Consider the following 20,557-nt stretch of genomic DNA (forward strand, 5'->3'; position numbering starts at 1 on the left):
CTGAAAACAGGAGAAACATGTTCCACAGTCACCAACACCTGCTAATATCTGTGACACGTAGCAACACCTTCACCATGACAGCGTCCAGGGAGCTGTCAATCATTCAGAGAGCTGTCAATCATTCAGAGAGCTGTCAATCATTCACGGAGCTGTCAATCACTCAGGGAGCTGTCAATCATTCAGAGAGCTGTCAATCATTTAAGGAGCTGTCAATCATTCAGAGAGCTGTCCATCATTCAGGGAGCTGTCAATCATTCAGGGAGCTGTCAATCATTCAGAGAGCTGTCAATCATTCAGAGAGCTGTCCATCATTCACGGAGCTGTCAATCACTCAGGGAGCTGTCAATCATTCAGGGAGCTGTCAATCATTTAAGGAGCTGTCAATCATTTAAGGAGCTGTCAGACAAACAAACCGTGGGTTTTTCTGTAACAGACTCATTAACAAATGATTCATAAATAACAGGATCCTTAAACATTGAAGTCATTAATTCTCATATATTCTCATATCTCAGGTTTAAATATTGAGCCTTTATATTTGCTCCTGTAGTGATTCAGGAACAATTGAGACATAAATAAATTTAAATAAATGTCTATGAGATGTTGAGTGAATCGTTTATTTCATAAGGTTTTAACTTGTTAAAATATCAGAGGACGTGATTCAGTTATTGGTTCCAAATAAAACAGAGACTCCGTTAAAAAGAAAGTGTTTTAATCTGTTCTCTCCCCCTGGTTCTCCCCCTGGTTCTCCTCCTGGTTCTCCCCCTGGTTCTCCCCCTGGTTCTCCTCCTGGTTCTCCCCCTGGTTCTCCTCCTGGTTCTCCTCCTGGTTCTCCTCCTGGTTCTCCCCCTGGTTCTCCTGGTTCTCCTCCTGGTTCTCCTCCTGGTTCTCCTGGTTCTCCTCCTGGTTCTCCTGGTTCTCCTCCTGGTTCTCCTGGTTCTCCTGGTTCTCCTCCTGGTTCTCCTCCAGCCTTCTCTCAACACATGGAGAACCATATCAGCCCCCCCAGCTTCCTCCCCCCACCGGCCTCCTCAGGACGTTACTCACCCACGCCCAAGAGCATGCTGGGAGATGATGACGTCACCAGGTGAGACTCCGCCCCCTCCTCCTGATCTTCATTCATTCATTAGGACATGGTTCTGGTTCTGGTTCTGGTTCTGCAAGTGATTTACTGTCTGTGTGTGTGTGTGTCTGTGTGTCTGTGTGTGTGTGTGTTTCTGTGTGTGTCTGTGTGTGTCTGTGTGTGTGTGTGTGTCTGTGTGTCTGTGCGTGTGTGTCTGTGTGTGTGTGTGTGTGTCTGTGTGTGTCCGTGTGTGTCTGTGTGTGTCTGTGTGTGTCTGTGTGTGTGCGCGTGTGTGCGCGTGTGTGTCTGTGTGTGTGTGTGTGTCTGTGTGTGTGTGTGTGTCCAGGGAACCCAGGAAGGTGGTTCTGCATCGAGGAGCCACGGGTTTGGGCTTCAACATCGTGGGCGGAGAAGACGGAGAAGGAATCTTCATCTCCTTCATCCTGGCAGGAGGCCCAGCTGATCTGTGCGGAGAACTGAGGAAGGGCGACCGGCTGGTCTCTGTGCGTATACACAACACAACACACATACACAACACAACACACATACACAACACAACACACATATACACAACACAACACAACACACATACACAACACAACACACATATACACAACACATATATACGCAACACAACACACATATACACAACACAACACACATATACACAACACATATACACACATATACACAACACAACACACATATACACAACACATATACACACATATACACAACACAACACACATATACACAACACATATACACACATATACACAACACATATACACACATATACACCACACATATACACACATATACACAACACAACACACAACACATATACATATACACAACACACACAACACACACACACACACCCCTCTAATGTTATGAGCTGTAGTTCAGCCTCCGTCCACCAGGGGCAGCAGCTCTGTCTCCTCCGTTAATAACACTAATAGTTGTTTGGTTCCAGGTGAACGGAGTCGACCTGAGGAACGCGACTCATGAACAAGCAGCCGCCGCCCTGAAGAACGCGGGTCAGACCGTGACCATCATCGCCCACTACAGGCCGGAGGGTGCGACGCACACACACGGACACACACAGACACACACACACAGACACACACGGACACACACAGACACACACAGACACACACAGACACACACACACACAACACACACACGGACACACACAGACACACACAGACACACACACAGACACACACAGACACACACACAGACACACACAGACACACACGCACATGAAACTAACAACTGTTAATCAGCTTTAACATGAAGGTTAAATAATTAAATAAAATCACATTAAAAGTAATAAAATAAGAAGAAGAGAGATTTTTATGGCTTCACTATAATTAAATTAACTTTTATTTTGAAGTGTAGCAGATCAGTGATTTATTCAGAATTAGGATGAAAAACCTTTATTTATCCAACAATAAATAAATTACAGAAAAACAACAGGAGTGTAAAAGATAAACGATAAAACAGAAAATACCAACATATTGGCAGATAGATAATTAATAAAATAAATAAAATTACAAAGTAAAGTCCCAATAAACAGACTCAGTGACTTTAGTGGAGCTGACTCAGGTTTATTTATATTTATTTTTATTTATGTTCTATGTTCTCCTGGTTTCAGAATACAGTCGGTTCGAGGCAAAGATCCACGACCTGAGGGAACAGATGATGAACAGCAGCATCAGTTCTGGCTCCGGGTCCCTGAGAACCAGCCAGAAAAGGTCCCTGTACGTCCGGTACGTCTCACTTTATTTACATTATCATTGTTACGTTAGACGACCAGAATCCTTCCAACCAATTCATTCATTTATTCATTCATTTATTTAAATGTGCTGAAAATATCTCTGCTCTGGTTTAAAGTTTTAATTAATTGTTACATGATTTTAATTTAATTAATTAAAAGATAATCAGTGTTTATTTTACTATCAAAGGAAACATTTATTATTTTTAAATTTATTTACTCACTTATTTATTTATTAGTTAATTCACTTTTTATCTGAACTATTGAATAGTTAAGTTTAATATTTAACTTTAATAACATCATTATTTGTATTTAAGTTCAGTTTAAAGCTCTTTAGTCTCTTTGATATTTAAACCTTTATTTTGAAAGTATAGCAACCCTTTCAAAATAAACTTTCTGCTGGTGAACAGACTTTTATGGAGTCAGGAGTCAAAATAAAACCACTCCTTCAAAATAAAAGCGTGCAGTACCGTTGCAGAGCTCAGGCTCCGCCCACTATTTAACTGAACCCAATAAAAATGTCCTCATGAGTTTCTGGTTCATGTTGTTGTTGTTGTTGTTGTTGTTGTTGTTGTTGTTGTTGTGGTGCAGAGCTCTGTTCGACTACGATAAGACCCGGGACTCGGGTCTCCCCAGCCAGGGACTCAACTTCAAGTTCGGGGACATTCTCCACGTGGTCAACGCCTCCGACGACGAGTGGTGGCAGGCGAGACAGCTGACGGCTCAGGGGGAGGTGGAGGAGGTGGGGGTCATCCCCAGCAAGAGACGGTCAGTACACAACGACTACACAACGACAACAACAACAACAACACAACAACGGCAACATCTACACAACAACAACGACAACATCAACATAACAACAACGACAACACAACAACGACAACATCGACACAACAACGATAACATCAACACAACAACAACGACATCAACACAACAACAACGACAACATCGACACAACGACAACACATCAACGACAACATCGACATAACAACAACGACAACACAACAACGACAACATCGACATAACAACAACGACTACACAACGACAACAATGACAACAATGACAACACAACAACACAACAACAACAACGCAACAACAACACAACAACGACAACACAACAACAACGACAACATCGACACAACAACGATAACATCAACACAACAACAACGACAACATCGACACAACAACAACAACAACAACGACAACATCGACACAACAACACAACAACAACCACAACGACACACAACACAACAACAACGACAACATCGACACAACAACGATAACATCAACACAACAACAACGACAACATCGACACAACAACACAACAACAACCACAACGACACACAACACAACAACAATGACAACAACAACAACACAGAATCAGGATCAGGGCTGTGGTTCATCTTCAGATCATCTGTGCTGATCTCTGTCCTTGTGTCCTTGTGTCCTCGTGTCCTCGTGTCCTCTATCCTTGTGTCCCTGTGTCCTCGTGTCCTTGTGTCCTCTATCCTTGTGTCCTCTGTCCTTGTGTCCTTGTGTCCTCAGGGTGGAGAAGAAGGAGAGAGCGCGGTTAAAGACGGTGAAGTTTAACGCCAAGTCCAGAGACCGAGGGGTGAGTTCTTCTTCATGTCCTTCAGTCACATGATCAATTTAAAGCAGAACAGAATAAAAACCTTTTATTCTATAATGAGTTTTTCCTTTCAGTGCAAAAACACAAAATATATTATTTACAGAGATTTGAAATAGAGATAAAATGTTAAATACTGAAAATACACAAAATTATAAAAACACATCTTTAAAAATATGTATTACACAAGATTATCAACAACTAGATTATCACATTAATCAGATTATCACATTTAATCAGATTATCACATTAATCAGATTATCAACAACTAGATTATCACATTAATCAGATTATCACATTTAATCAGATTATCAACAACTAGATTATCACATTAATCAGATTATCACATTAATCAGATTATCAACAACTAGATTATCACATTAATCAGATTATCACATTAATCAGATTATCACATTAATCAGATTATCAACAACTAGATTATCACATTAATCAGATTATCAACAACTAGATTATCACATTAATCAGATTATCACATTAATCAGATTATCAACAACTAGATTATCACATTAATCAGATTATCACATTTAATCAGATTATCACATTTAATCAGATTATCACATTATTCAGATTATCAACAACTAGATTATCACATTAATCAGATTATCACATTTAATCAGATTATCAACAACTAGATTATCACATTAATCAGATTATCACATTAATCAGATTATCACATCCTATTATCACATAAATCGATATCAACAACTAGATTATCACATTAATCAGATTATCACATTAATCAGATTATCACAATAGATTATCAACATTAATAGATTATCACATTTAATCAGATTATCACATTATTCAGATTATCAACAAATAGATTATCACATTAATCAGATTATCACATTAATCAGATTATCACATTTAATCAGATTATTAATAAACAGCTGTATCATTGGTCTAAATTAAACATCACACATCTGTTAACTTCTTACTTAAAATAAACCTTTTTTTAAATTAAATCTTATTTTATCTTTGATGTTTTTATTTGACGAGTCAGTTTCTAAAAAGACAAAAGTGAAAACAGCCACGAACATGTTGGTGAAAATGTTGTGAAACTTTGGATTTGAATCAGTGAAACTTTATAAATGTTTAAAGTTTGAGACAGACTGCTCCGCTAACGGCTGTCACGCTAACAGGCTACGCTAACAGGCTACGCTAACAGGAGGACGGTCTGTCAACAAGCAGCAAAAACAGTTAGAGATTTTAAATTAGACGTTAATCTTTTAAAACCAGACTAAAAACAAAAATGATGATAAAGTAAATCTTTTAGTTTTATTGATACATTATGGTAATTATGCTATTAGGCTAACGATGTGTAGTCCTTTTAGGCGTTGCTAGGCTACCAGTAGAAAGGAACTACAAGGCCCAGAGGCCTGAGCTGCTGCTGCTGATGATGATGATGATGTTGTTGTTGTTGTTGTTGTTGTTGTTGTTGTTGTTGCCGCTGTCAGCTGATCTCCACCTACTAACGTCTGACTAACGAAGTGTTTAACAGCATGAGACGTTTTCAGCAGCGCCTCCTTTAAATCGCGTCACGTCGCTCTGCAGCCCCGCCCCCTAACAAGGGGGAGGAGCAACAACACGCATGACTCCTCCCTCTTCCCCTCCCCCCTCCTCCCCTCTTCCTCCCTCCCTCTCTCTCTCTCTCTCTCTCTCTCTCTCTCTCTCTCTCCTCCTCATACAGAGTGAACAGCTTCACTTTAGCCTCATTCACGCGGGACTAGTTCTCACCTGATCTTTATCCGTGTGAATCTGGATCCTGATCTTTATCCGTGTGAATCTGGATCCTGATCTTTATCCGTGTGAATCTGGATCCTGATCTTTATCCGTGTGAATCTGGATCCTGATCTTTATCCGTCTGAATCTGGATCCTGATCTTTATCCGTGTGAATCTGGATCCTGATCTTTATCCGTGTGAATCTGGATTCTGATCTTTATCCGTGTGAATCTGGATTCTGATCTTTATCCGTGTGAATCTGGATCCTGATCTTTATCCGTGTGAATCTGGATCCTGATCTTTATCCGTGTGAATCTGGATCCTGATCTTTATCCGTGTGAATCTGGATTCTGATCTTTATCTGTGTGAATCTGGATCCTGATCTTTATCCGTGTGAATCTGGATTCTGATCTTTATCCGTGTGAATCTGGATTCTGATCTTTATCCGTGTGAATCTGGGACGTTTTCATTGTCTCTGCTTCTTCTTTCTGTCTCGTGTCTCGTCTCTGGAGGACGTTTAGTGACGGAGACGTTTAAACCAGGGATGAAACCATTAAATCCATTCATGTGTTTTCATGGTTTTATCAGTAGGAAGTAGAAACCGTCCTCTGTCCTGCAGCAGAGACATGTGGACAGAACCAGAACCAGGTAGAACTAGTCCCCTGAGAACAGGACTATTGATCTGACTCCTCCTCCTCCTCCTCCTGCTCCTCCTGCTCCTCCTCCTCCTCCTCCTGCTCCTCCTCCTCACACCTGGAAATAATCAGGTCCAGTTATTTTATCTAAAGATTTGACTTGAACGCTTCATATTTTAGGATTTTGTGTCGCATCAGATTTAAACGTGTCCCATTAAAAACACTTTAATGTTTATTCTGCAGAAACAACGATTCATCAATGAGACAAATAAAATGATTTAACCAACGCAGTGATGGAGGTTAATTAGTTTACAACTAAAAGGTTTAGAGACGTTTTTATTTTAGATCATTAAGAGTCTGTTAAAAGGATTAAATGAACTTTAACTTCACATTTTAAATCAAACTTCTGGCTGGATTTAAAGCTTTAACCTGGTTTTTATTCTGATCTTAAATGTGACTTTTTCACATAATTATTTCTCAAATTACATCTTCAAAACAAAAACTGTTGTTGTTACTTTAATATCTTATATTTAAACTTCAGATTTTAAACTTTAATCTCTTCTTCTGTTATTTATTTAAATTTATTTATTTTACTTTTTCACAAAATTGTTTCTTGAAGAAAAATTCTCCAAATTGTGGCATTTATTCTTATTTAACTTTAGTCATTAATTAAATAAATGATTTTTTCTGATTTAAATAATTAGACCTCAGATATAAAACAGGTTTTATTCATTTATTTAGACTCTGGCACTAAACCTCCTCCATAGTTCAGCTCCTCTCTACTGCATGTCCCCTTCAGCATGTCCTCCTCCACCTCCTCCTCCTCCTCCTCCTCCACCTCCACCTCCACCTCCTCCTCCTCCTGCTGCCTTCACTGTTACCATAGAAACGCCGGTTACCTGTTCATACAGGTGATGATGAACTCTGTGGTTCTGGCTCCAAAGATATTTTTTATCATCAGCCTCCCTCATTGCTCCTTCCTCCTCTCTCTTTGTTTTATTCCATCACTCCTCCTCCTCCTCCTCCTCCTCCTGTTCCTCCTCCTCAGCAGTCTCTCAATGACAAGCGTAAAAAGAACCTCTTTACCCGAAAGTTTCCGTTCTACAAGAGCAAAGAGGCGGCGAGCGAACAGGAGACCAGCGACGCCGACCGTAAGTACCAGAGCGACGTGGCTGAGAAAAGGGGCGGGGCTTCATAGGAAAGGGGCGGGGCTTCATAGGAAAGGGGCGTCGGTCTGAGACGCGATTGGTCGGCGACAGGACGGGAGATCAGCTGACCCTGGCGTTGCTGCAGGTGATGCACCGGTTGTCACGGCGACGGGGCCCGGGCCATTCCGGTTTGGAGCCAAGATGGCCGCCCGGTCGCCGTGGCGACCGGCTGCTCTCTGCCTCTGTCGCTGTAACACAGTAACTTTGTTTCTCTGGTTGTTTTCCTTCCTCGTTGTTCTCGGCCGACGCAGGACAACGGCGATGACGTCATAACCAGAGGCAACAGTAAGTCCCTCCCCCCCCACCCAAACCACACCCCCACACCCCCACCGAGACTCACCCCTTCAACCCCCACCCCCCCAAAAAAACTCCCATCAGCCCCCTGGGTCTCCACCACCATCAACCAATGAGGACTTAAACGTTGCCTTCCTTCCTTCCTTCCTCCCTTCCTCCCTTCATCTCTCCTTCCTTCCTTCCTTCCTTCCTTCCTTCCTACCTTCATCTCTCCTTCCTTCCTCCCTTCCTCCCTTCATCTCTCCTTCCTTCCTCCCTTCCTCCCTTCATCTCTCCTTCCTTCCTTCCTTCCTACCTACATCTCTCCTTCCTTCCTTCCTCCCTTCCTCCCTTCATCTCTCCTTCCTTCCTTCCTTCCTTCCTTCCTACCTACATCTCTCCTTCCTTCCTTCCCTTCTTCCTACCTACATCTCTCCTTCCTTCCTTCCTTCCTTCCTACATCTCTCCTTCCTTATTTCCTTCCTCCCTTCCTCCCTTCATCTCTCCTTCCTTCCTTCCTTCCTTCCTTCCTTCCTTCCTTCCTTCCTATCTCTCCTTCCTTCCTTCCTTCCTTCCTTCCTTCCTTCCTTCCTTCCTACCTACATCTCTCCTTCCTTCCTTCCTTCCTTCCTTCCTTCCTTCCTCCCTTCATCTCTCCTTCCTTCCTCCCTTCCTTCCTTCCTATCTCTCCTTCCTTTCTTCCTTCTTTCCTTCCTTCCTTCCTTCCTACATCTCTCCCTCCTTCCTTCCTTACTCCCTTCCTTCCTTCCTTCCTTCCTTCCTTCCTTCCTATCTCTCCTTCCTTCTTCCTTCCTTCCTTCCTTCCTTCCTACATCTCTCCTCCCTTCCTTCCTTCCTTCCTTCCTTCCTTCCTTCCTTCCTTCCTTCCTATCTCTCCTTCCTTTCTTCCTTCTTTCCTTCCTTCCTTCCTTCCTACATCTCTCCCTTCCTTCCTTCCTTCCTTCCTTCTTCCTTCCTTCCTTCCTTCCTTCCTTCTCTCCTTCCTTCCTTCCTTCCTTCCTTCCTTCCTTCCTTCTTCCTTCCTTCCTTCCTATCTCTCCTTCCTTCCTTCCTTCCTACATTCTCCTTCTCCTTCCTTCCTTACTCTCTTCCTCCTTCCTTCCTTACCTCCTTCTTCCTCCTTCCTTCCTTCCTTCCTTACTTCCTTCCTTCCTACTTCCTTCCTTCCTTCCTTCCTTCCTTCCTTCCTATCTCTCCTTCCTTTCTTCCTTCCTTCCTTCCTTCCTTCCTTCCTTTTATTCTGATTCCAGGTTTATTCACAGATCAGCCATAACATTATGACCTCTGAACCAGTGGATCAGAACCAGAGTCACGGTTCTGGGCCGAGTGGTTCTGGTTCTGATAGAAAGGAGGCAGGAAGGTGGTCATAATGTAATGGCTGATGAAAGGTTCCCCCGAGGATCTTCAGACAGACGTTCTCACTCTGTCACAGATCAGGATTTGTTTTGGTTTCAGGTTTTATTGAGTTTTTTATCTGATGTTTTTATTCTTCTTATTATAATTAACATAATATATTATTTATATTTATTTATTTCTGTCTCTTGTTGATCATCTTTATCTTTTCCTGCGTTTTCTCGTTTACTCGTCAAACTAAACTAAATCTATGTATCATTGATGGTCGTTGCTCAGGTTGCATTGCTCAGGTTGCTCAGGTTGCTCAGGTTGCTCCTGCAGGGTCGGGTTGTGGTGATGCTCGTTTCCTCTGATCTCTGATTGGTCCTGGCGCTGCAAAGCATTCTGGGAGTTCTGACCCGCTGTGTTTGTGTTTTGTTGTGATTCCAGAACACGTGACGTCCAACGCCAGCGATAGCGAGAGTAGCTACCGTAAGTCTGACGAGGCTAACCCTGCTAACGAGGCTAACCCTGCTAACGAGGCTAACCATGCTAACGAGGCTAACCATGCTAACGAGGCTAACACACGCTACGCTAACTTCCCCGCTAATGATGAGATGCTAATCACAAGTTAAACCTTTATTATCAGTATTAACTGATCTGTTGGTGAAGGTCAGATGTCTTTATTCCTCCCTTCCTTCCTTCCTTCCTTCCTTCCTTCCTTCCTTCCTTCCTTCCTCCCTTCCTTCCTCCCTCCCTCCCTCCCTCCCTCCCTTCCTCCCTCCTCCTTCCTTCCTCCCTTCCTTCCTTCCTTCCTCCCTCCCTCCCTTCCTCTTCCTTCCTCCCTTCCTTCCCTTCCTTCCTTCCTTCCTTCCTCCTCGTTATTAAACCTAGTTGTTGGGACCACGCCCCCTGTGACCATTATCTGAATCTTCAGTTCACTTCACATTAGACTCCTCCCCCTCCTCCTCCATTCTCCCCCTCCTCCTCCTCCTCCCTTCCTCCCCCCCCTCCTTCCTCTCCTTCCTCCTTTCCTCCTGGAATCGTTATTAAACTAGTTGTTGGGAGCACACGCCCCCTGGTGGACACATTAGGAATGAATCTGTCAGTTAAACTCAACAGTTTAGACTCCTCCCCCTCCTCCTCATTCAGCCCCCCCCCGCTGACCTTTGACCTCTCCGTCCTCTGTGTGCAGGGGGTCTGGAGGAGTTCGTTCTCTCGTATGAACCCGTCGTTCAGCAGGAAGGTGAGAACAGACTTTAACCTTTGACCTTTAATTATCTGCCATCGGCAACGTTTAACGAGCTTCATTCCTCCTCCTCCTCCTCCTCCTCCTCCTCCTCTACCTCCTCCTCCTCCTCCTCCTCCTCCTCTTTCTCCTCCTCTTCTTCCTCCTCCTCCTCCTCCTCTTTCTCCTCCTCTTCTTCCTCCTCCTCCTGCTCCTCCTCCTCCTCCTCCTCCTCCTCCTCTTCTTCCTCCTCCTCTCCTCCTCTCCTCCTCCTCCTCCTCCTTTTCTTCCTCCTCCTGCTCCTCCTCCTCCTCCTCCTCCTCCTCCTCCTCCTCCTCCTCCTCCTTTTCCTCTTCCTCCTCCTTTCCTCCTCTTCCTCCTCCTCCTCTTCCTCCTCCTCCTCCTCCTTTTCTTCCTCCTCCTGCTCCTCCTCCTCCTCTTCCTGCTCCTCCTCCTCCTCCTCCTGCTCCTCCTCCTGCAGTGAGCTACACTCGTCCCGTCATCATCCTCGGTCCGATGAAGGACCGGATCAACGATGACCTGATCTCTGAGTTTCCCGACAAGTTTGGATCCTGCGTCCCACGTAAGCTCCGCCCCTTCTCTGTTTAAAGTCCTGGTCCTGGTCCTGGTCCTGGTTCTGGTCCTGGTCCGCTGGACTGACGGGTGTTGGTCCGATTCCCTCAGATACGACGCGGCCGAAGCGCGACTACGAGGTGGACGGCCGCGATTATCACTTCATGGTTTCCAGGGAGCAGATGGAGAAAGACATTCAGGACCATCGCTTCATCGAGGCCGGACAGTACAACAACCACCTGTACGGGACGAGCGTCCAGTCGGTCCGGGAGGTGGCCGAGAAGGTACCGATACCGCCCAACGATACCGCCCAACGATACCGCCCAACGATACCGCCCAACGATACCGCCCAACGATACCGCCCAACGATACCGCCCAACGATACCGCCCAACGAAACCTGAGGGCTGGTATCAGATCTCATACCGATACCTGGGTCTGGTATCAGATCTCATACCGATACCTGAGGGCTGGTATCAGATCTCTTAATGATACCTGAGAGCTGGTATCAGATCTCATACCGATACCTGAGGTCTAGTATCAGATCTCATACCGATACCTGAGGGTTGCTATCAGACCGCTTACCGATACCTGAGGTCTAGTGTCACATCTCATACCGATACCTGAGGTCTAGTGTCACATCTCATACCGATACCTGGGGGCTGCTATCAGATCTCATAAACGATACCTGAGGTCTAGTATCAAATCCCTTAATGATACCTGAGGTCTAGTATCAGATCACATACCGATACCTGAGGTCTAGTGTCAGATCTCATACCGATACCGGAGGTCTAGTGTCAGATCTCATACCGATACCTGAGGTCTAGTATCAAATCGCTTAACGATACCTGAGGTCTAGTATCAAATCCCTTAACGATACCTGAGGTCTAGTATCAGATCTCATACCGATACCGGAGGTCTAGTGTCACATCTCATACCGATACCTGGGGGCTGCTATCAGATCTCATACCGATACCTGGGGGCTGCTATCAGATCTCATAAACGATACCTGAGGTCTAGTATCAGATCACATACCGATACCTGAGGTCTAGTGTCAGATCTCATACCGATACCGGAGGTCTAGTATCAAATCCCATACCGATACCTGAGGTCTAGTATCAAATCCCATACCTGAGGTCTAGTATCTACTGATTGACTGTGTGAAAAGAATCAGACTTTAACGTTTTTAAGTAAAGAACCAGATATAAATGTTACTTATTGATTTAATAACTGAACATCATCATTAATGAACCAGTGGATTCATAATAAACCAAACCAGGATATAAAACCTTTTGACGAATAAATGATGGAGGAGCTGGAGCAAAGTGTTGCGTTTACTGTCCTCAGGGGAAACACTGCATCCTGGACGTGTCAGGAAACGCCATCAAGAGGCTGCAGCTGGCTCAGCTCCACCCCATCGCCATCTTCATCAAGCCCAAGTCTGTGGAGAACATCATGTGAGTCCGTCACCACAACCGGTTCTAACGTTTAGCTCCGGGTTCGTCCTCCGTTAAAAACCTGGGTTTTTATTTTTATTTTTTATTTTCAGGGAGATGAACAAACGTCTGACGGAGGAACAGGGACGGAAAACCTTCGATCGAGCCACGAAGCTGGAGCAGGAGTTCACCGAGCATTTCACAGGTCAGGCTCTACGCGATGCTACGCTAACCAGTTAGCCTCGGCTAACGGAGGGAAACACAGACAAACTTTAAATTTCACAAGTCTGTTCTGTTTTAGTCGTTTAGAATCTATTCAGACGATTCTACGTCAACTATGAACCACGTGGTGCCTCCATCTAATGGTCTAATGTAGTGGCAGTTAGCTTATGTGTAGCACGTAGCCTTGGTGGCTGCTAGCTTAGCATTAATTTTTTAGCCTTGGTGACTGTTAGCATAGTATTGATATATAGCATGTAGCCTTGGTGGCTGCTAGCTTAGCATTGCTGTGTAGCATGTAGCCTTGGTGGCTGCTAGCATAGCATTGATATACAGCATGTAGCCTTGGTGGCTGCTAGCTTCGCATTGCTGTGTAGCATGTAGCCTTGGTGGCTGCTAGCATAGCATTAATTTGTAACCTTGGTGACTGTTAGCTTAGCATTGATTTTGGAGCCAGATTCTTTGGGTTGATCCAGATGGAGGCTGAACCTGGTTCTGTTTTTACTAGAACCTTTGTGGGTCCCTCTGGGTCTGTCTGGGTCTGTCTGGGTCCAGGTCTCGTCCAGACCGGGGGCTGTTAGCATGCTAGCTAATAGCTAACAGCCTCTCTTTGTTTTGTTTTGTTTTGTTTTATTAGCCATCGTTCAGGGCGACACTCTGGAGGAAATCTACGAGCAGGTGAAGTCGATCATCGAGGAGCAGTCGGGTCCGTTCATCTGGGTCCAGTCCAAGGAGAAGTTATGAACCAGAACCTCCTCCTCCTCCTCCTTCTTCTCCTCCTCTCACTCTGTTGATTCGTTTCCTTTCGTCCCGGTCGAACGAGCTCGGACTCACGGTACAGCTCCTTAATGTTTAAGGGAGAAGAAGAAGAATCGTACGAAGCAGATTTCATCTTTTGGGTTTTTTCCTTTCATTTATTTTTTTATTTTTTTTGTTTGTTTGTGGGTTTTTTTTTCTCCTGGTTTTGTCTCGTCAGGCGAAAGGTTTGTGGGCGGAGCCTCAGTCTCAGGCAGCGTCTGTCGTCCGGATGAAGCGAGAGACACGAAAAGCAAAACTTTGCACGTTTGAGCTTTAACAGCATGTTAACCAGTTTATTTCCCATCAGCCCCTTCACCTCCTCCTCCTCCTCCTCCTCCGCTCATTGCAACACGTCTTTTTTTACTCGGCTCATGTTTCTGCTGCTGGATGTTTGCGGGACTCTGCAGCTAGAGGGCGCCGTGCAGCTTCACATTAAAACGCTTTCAGCTCGGAACGAAGCGTTTTTCTGTCGGTTCTCAGGTAACGATCAGTTTCATCTTTAATTACAACGAGTAAAACAAAAAAATATTTTTATTAGGAAACTGAGATTTAACGTCATTAAAAGTCAGAAAATTATTTTAATACCAGAAGAAAATATGAAAACTTTTCTCATAAATTCTAATAATTACAAGAAAACTTGATTCAAACTAAATAATGAGAAATGTACTAATTTAGTCTCATGATTATTTACGAGTAAAATGTTTTATTAATAAATCAGAAAAATATCTCAGAATAACATAAAAATGTCAATAAAGCTAAAAATACTTTTGGCTTTATTGAAAAAAAATTAAATTCCAGATTTTTTTTATGTGAATCCTGAGATAATTTTCTGTCGCATTAACAATAAAAAATAAAATCTATATTTCATGACATGAATCAACGTGAAGGAGAATTATTTTACTACTAAAACGTATTTTCTTAAATTGTTTCGGATGGAAGCTGTTGACGGGAATAAACGTTAGAATATTTGACGCAGGTGAAGCGTCCGGCGCCCTCTACGACGCGGGTTTGAATCCCGTCGCTCACGTTTGTTGTTGGATGAGATTTTGACGGATATTTAACCCTTCGGTGATAAACTGCCTATTTTGTTATAATAAAGTCTATATTGAACTTTACTTAAGCACTACTACTACTACGGGAATTATTTTCTTTGCATTGTTAATCATATATGAATAGAAAAGTATAAAGATATTTGAATATATATTTTTCTTTTTCTTCGATCACCACCTCTTCTTGTCTTTTAATTTTCTTTTTTAAGCATAATAAAAACTTAACAAGAAACCAGGAAGTGCTGTTGACTCTTCTTCCGTTTCCACGGAGACGCAGGGACCAATCAGAGCGCTGTCGTTTTCCAGGTGTGGTTTATTTATAACAGCAGACAGGTGAGACGACAGGAGTCTGTTCAGTAGATCGACGAGAACAAGGAGGAATAAATTAAAAACTCGTCAGGTTTAAAATTAAAAAAATAAAATCAAACTTCAGGGGAACAAAAAAAAAAAAACTTCAATAAAAAAGTCGATTAGAAAAACCGTTTTGTTTTTGGTTCGTTTCCTCCTCACACGCACTCTGTTCACGCAACAGCTCAAACGTATTTACACTCGTTTATCGATCCTCCATCTTTAAATGGAGGTGGGCGGAGTCAGACATGCTCCAAGCCCCGCCCCCCTCATCAGCAGCTGCTGTTCTTGAACTCGCCGTTCTCAGTGATTGACAGCTTGGTGGGGTTGCCGGGCGACAGGCCGTTGCGGACGTTGGCCGTCGGGTTGTAACGATCCTTCACCTGCGTCAGCGCCGCCATCAGGCGAGAGTTGGCCGTGTCCAGGGAGCCGATCCGACGCTCCTGATTGGACAGAGAGGAAGGGAGAGGGCGGGGTCAGAGGTCAGATTGACAGGTACAAACAGGAAGTGACGATCGGTCGGGTTAAAACCACACAAACGATTCAATTATAAAAAATACGACAGACTGAACTGACTCTTAAATCTCTGAATTTTCAGATGGACTTCTGAATGGGGACCTTCACAATAAAGGCTCCTGATCCGGTTTATTTTTGGTTTTATTTTTAGGACATTTTGATATTTCAAAAACATCCTACAAATAGCACGTTAATGTGTATTTCTACATTTTTTTTAGTTTACATAAATCTTTTAATCCAGTTCAGTTCTGATCATAAAAACTTAACATTTGATTCATTTCTGACTTTTAACCCTTTATAAGTGGTTGTCATGGCAACAATTTTACAGAAAAATAAATAAATATTTTCAATAATCTAAATATGAGCTGACTTTTCTTGTGGTTTATTTATTTTGGACTTGATTAGTAGAAACATTGATTTTGATGGATTTTTTTTATATGTCAGATTTAAAAAACAAAAAAAAAATATTAGAACATTTTTTTGTAAAAAATCACCAAATATTATGTAAAAAAAAAACAGCTTCTAACAGTCACTATTTTCAGCTGTGAGGGTTAAAGATGGTTGAGAGGACGGAGTTTTTTTTTTAATAAAGGTTTTATATTTAATCCTGTGGAGACGCCAACATTCAGGAAAAAGCCTCAGTTATTTAGACTCAGTCTGGTTACGTAGTTTCTCCTGAAGCAGAATCAGAGCTTCATGTTTTAAATGGTTTGGGTGGTTTTGAGCCGACGGGAGGAAGCAAAAAATAAAAATAAAATCAGCCCAAAAAGATCAAAAGAAAAGTGAGTGAAGCTCTGAAGACGTCGTCCAACTCTGAACCTTCGGCCTGATGATGTGCAGCGCTGTGAACAACAAGCTGTGTCTGTCTCCGTCTCTGTCTCTGTCTGTGTCTCTGTCTCCGTCTCCGTCTGTCTCCGTCTGTCTCTCTCTGTCTGTCTCTGTCTGTCTCTGTCTCTGTCTGTCTCTCTCTGTGTCTCTGTCTGTAGGAGGACGGGGGGAGGACGGGGGAGGACGGGGGAGGACGGGGGGAGGACGGGGGGAGGAGGGGTGAGAGTGTCTGCAGCCAAACATAAATAAAATCAGCTGAGAGCACAACACAACAACACAACAACACACCTGCAGGACGTCGTCTCTGAAGAATTAATGAACCAATCGATTCAGTGAAATGAGAGAATATTCAGAGTTAAATCGTTTCTGTTAGAGGACGAACCTGTCGTCTTCAAAAACGTCTTCAAAGATTTAATCCAGTTCAGCCCTGATCATAAAAACACAACATTTTAACCCTTTATAAGCCACTGTTATGTTATATTATATCATATTATATCATATTATATTATATTATATTATATTACATTATATTATATTACATTATATTATATTATATTATATTATATTATATTATATTATATTATGTGGGATTTGTTTTTAGGAACAATCATCAGGATATAAAAGGTTTGTATTTCTGATCAGGACTGAACTGGATTAAAAGAATAAAAATACTAAAATAAGCTGTTTTTTTTTAAGAGGATTATTTTGTCCCGTGGAAAAAGACACGTTTGTCCTCAGTGAAGGTTAATTGATGAACCGACCGATCAATCAGTTCATTGATTGATTGGTCACATGGTCTCGTCTCTCAGGAGACACCTGGACATGCTGCTGTGCTCTGATTGGCCGGTTGAACAGGTGTGAGTCGTGCTGCTGCTTCCTGTTGACCGCGTTTAAATCAATAAATCAATAAATAGCGTGGAGGAGGGGGCGGGGCCTCAGGTTCTACTTGCCTGATTGGTTAATTTCACATCCGTTACTGACCTGGAACCAGTGAAGAGACGATGACAATAAACTTTAACGGCACAAGGACGGAGGAGCTCCGCCCCTTTAGGACATTCAGCCAATGAAACGCTCACGTTTGACAGAGGTGTGTGTGTGTGTATATATCAGGTGTGTGTGTATATATATATCAGGTGTGTATATATCAGGTGTGTGTATATATCAGGTGTGTGTGTATATATCAGGTGTGTGTATATATATCAGGTGTGTGTATATATCTCAGGTGTGTGTATATATCTCAGGTGTGTGTATATATATATATCAGGTGTGTGTATATCTCAGGTGTGTATATATCTCAGGTGTGTGTATATATCTCAGGTGTGTGTATATATCTCAGGTGTGTGTATATATCTCAGGTGTGTGTATATATCAGGTGTGTATATATCAGGTGTGTTATATCTCAGGTGTGTATATATCTCAGGTGTGTGTATATATCTCAGGTGTGTGTATATATCTCAGGTGTGTGTATATATCAGGTGTGTATATATCAGGTGTGTTACCTGAGCATCGATGATCTTCTGTTTGGCTTCTATCACCGCCTGCATCTCAGCGTGGTCTCTCTTTAGCTCCTCCTCCACCGCCATCAGCCTGAACACAAACACACACTCATCAGGTCTGGTTTCACCTCCACCCTCACCCAGGTGTGTCCAGGTGTGTCCAGGTGTTACTAGGTGCGTCCAGGTGTGTCCAGGTGTTACTAGATGTTACTAGATGTGTCCAGGTGTGTCCAGGTGTTACTAGGTGTGTCCAGGTGTTACCAGGTGTTACTAGATGTGTCCAGGTGTTACTAGTGTAGTGTGTCCAGGTGTTACTAGTGTGTACCAGGTGTTACTAGGTGTGTCCAGGTGTTACTAGGTGTGTCCAGGTGTTACTACGTGTTACTAGGTGTGTCCAGGTGTGTCCAGGTGTTACTAGGTGTGTCCAGGTGTTACTAGGTGTGTCCAGGTGTTACTAGATGTGTCCAGGTGTGTCCAGGTGTTACTAGGTGTGTCCAGGTGTTACTAGATGTGTCCAGGTGTTACTAGGTGTTACTAGGTGTGTCTAGGTGTGTCTAGGTGTGTCCAGGTGTGTCCAGGTGTGTCCAGGTGTTACTAGGTGTGTCCAGGTGTTACTAGGTGTTACTAGATGTGTCCAGGTGTGTCCAGGTGTTACTAGATGTGTCCAGGTGTTACTAGGTGTTACTAGGTGTGTCTAGGTGTGTCCAGGTGTTACTACGTGTTACTAGGTGTGTCCAGGTGTTACTAGGTGTTACTAGGTGTGTCCAGGTGTGTCCAGGTGTTACTAGGTGTTACTAGGTGTGTTCAGGTGTTACTAGGTGTGTCCAGGTGTGTCCAGGTGTTACTAGGTGTTACTCGGTGTGTCCAGGTGTTACTAGATGTGTCCAGGTGTCACTAGGTGTGTCCAGGTGTTACTAGATGTTACTAGATGTGTCCAGGTGTGTCCAGGTGTTACTAGGTGTGTCCAGGTGTTACCAGGTGTTACTAGATGTGTCCAGGTGTTACTAGGTGTGTCCAGGTGTTACTACGTGTTACTAGGTGTGTCCAGGTGTTACTAGGTGTGTCCAGGTGTTACTACGTGTTACTAGGTGTGTCCAGGTGTTACTAGGTGTGTCCAGGTGTTACTAGATGTGTCCAGGTATCACTAGGTGTGTCCAGGTGTTACTAGATGTTACTAGATGTGTCCAGGTGTGTCCAGGTGTTACTAGGTGTGTCCAGGTGTTACCAGGTGTTACTAGGTGTGTCCAGGTGTTACTAGGTGTGTCCAGGTGTTACTACGTGTTACTAGGTGTGTCCAGGTGTTACTACGTGTTACTAGGTGTGTCCAGGTGTTACTAGGTGTTACTAGGTGTGTTCAGGTGTTACTAGGTGTGTCCAGGTGTTACTAGGTGTTACTAGGTGTGTCCAGGTGTGTCCAGGTGTTACTAGGTGTTACTAGATGTGTCCAGGTGTTACTAGGTGTGTCCAGGTGTTACTAGGTGTGTCCAGGTGTTACTAGATGTGTCCAGGTGTTACTAGGTGTTACTAGGTGTGTCTAGGTGTGTCCAGGTGTGTCCAGGTGTGTCCAGGTGTTACTAGGTGTTACTAGATGTGTTACTAGGTGTTACTAGATGTGTCCAGGTGTTACTAGGTGTGTCCAGGTGTGTCCAGGTGTGTCCAGGTGTTACTAGGTGTGTCCAGGTGTTACTAGGTGTTACTAGATGTGTCCAGGTGTGTCCAGGTGTTACTAGATGTGTCCAGGTGTTACTAGGTGTGTCCAGGTGTTACTAGGTGTGTCCAGGTGTTACTAGGTGTTACTAGATGTGTCCAGGTGTGTCCAGGTGTTACTAGATGTGTCCAGGTGTTACTAGGTGTGTCCAGGTGTGTCCAGGTGTGTCCAGGTTTGTCCAGGTGTGCTGTACCTGCAGATGATGCTCTTCATCTGTCCGTCCTTCTCCTCCTGCTGCCTCCTCAGCCGCTCCTCGCTGTCCTCCAGCCGGTTCTTGTACTCCAGCAGCAGTTTCTGCATCTGCTGCTCCTGCGCGAGGAGGCGCCGCTCGTACTCCTCCAGACGCCTCCCAGAGACTTTCAGACGCTCCTTCAGCCGCGAGATCTCCAGCTCGTACTGACACAGGACAGACCAGAGTCATTAGCAGCTCAGCATCTAACCTGAAGCACAGTCTGGTTCTGTCTCTCGTCTCATGTCTCTTGTCTCATCCTGGAGGACGTTTATTAAACCAAAGTGTGGACAGATATTAGGGAGCAGAACAGGTGAGCTTTACCTTCTCAGAGCTCCTCCCCTCCTCCTCCTTCTCCTTCTCCTCATACTGGCCGTTGTTCAGGACCCAAGCCGCCGTCCTCTCCACCGGGGACATCGCCACCGCCTCCACGGGGGACGCCACCTGGACG

At 43.8% G+C, this 20,557-nt stretch overlaps 2 protein-coding genes across 14 annotated transcripts in view; one reads left to right on the forward strand and one right to left on the reverse strand.

The window, feature by feature from the left end:
• Positions 1-15,216, forward strand: part of LOC125010895 (discs large homolog 1-like protein) — a 56,998-nt gene extending 41,782 nt beyond the window's left edge. For 7 of the 10 annotated variants that reach the window (XM_047589810.1, XM_047589816.1, XM_047589814.1 and 4 more), the window contains 14 exons: positions 967-1,084; positions 1,407-1,563; positions 2,037-2,139; positions 2,721-2,835; positions 3,432-3,608; positions 4,386-4,452; positions 7,895-7,997; positions 10,131-10,172; positions 10,876-10,926; positions 11,390-11,491; positions 11,593-11,765; positions 12,827-12,936; positions 13,029-13,120; positions 13,772-15,216. In XM_047589810.1, coding sequence (XP_047445766.1) covers positions 967-1,084; positions 1,407-1,563; positions 2,037-2,139; positions 2,721-2,835; positions 3,432-3,608; positions 4,386-4,452; positions 7,895-7,997; positions 10,131-10,172; positions 10,876-10,926; positions 11,390-11,491; positions 11,593-11,765; positions 12,827-12,936; positions 13,029-13,120; positions 13,772-13,878 — 1,517 coding nt within the window. In that variant the 3' untranslated portion in view covers positions 13,879-15,216. Of the gene's footprint in view, positions 1-966; positions 1,085-1,406; positions 1,564-2,036; positions 2,140-2,720; positions 2,836-3,431; positions 3,609-4,385; positions 4,453-7,894; positions 7,998-8,305; positions 8,340-10,130; positions 10,173-10,875; positions 10,927-11,389; positions 11,492-11,592; positions 11,766-12,826; positions 12,937-13,028; positions 13,121-13,771 lie in introns of all 10 variants that reach the window. The other 3 variants (XM_047589811.1, XM_047589818.1, XM_047589813.1) reach the window with 2 other exon arrangements.
• rasal2 (RAS protein activator like 2) overlaps positions 14,905-20,557 on the reverse strand; it is a 41,306-nt gene continuing 35,653 nt past the window's right edge. For all 4 annotated transcript variants that reach the window (XM_047589786.1, XM_047589785.1, XM_047589784.1 and 1 more), the window contains 4 exons: positions 20,431-20,550; positions 20,071-20,273; positions 18,173-18,260; positions 14,905-15,772 (listed from right to left, as the gene is read on the reverse strand). In XM_047589786.1, the coding sequence (XP_047445742.1) occupies positions 15,602-15,772; positions 18,173-18,260; positions 20,071-20,273; positions 20,431-20,550 (582 nt within the window). In that variant the 3' untranslated portion in view covers positions 14,905-15,601. The remainder of the gene's footprint in view (positions 15,773-18,172; positions 18,261-20,070; positions 20,274-20,430; positions 20,551-20,557) is intronic.

This window comes from Mugil cephalus, chromosome 7 (genome assembly GCF_022458985.1).
Source record: "Mugil cephalus isolate CIBA_MC_2020 chromosome 7, CIBA_Mcephalus_1.1, whole genome shotgun sequence".
NCBI classification, from domain to species: Eukaryota; Metazoa; Chordata; class Actinopteri; order Mugiliformes; family Mugilidae; genus Mugil; species Mugil cephalus.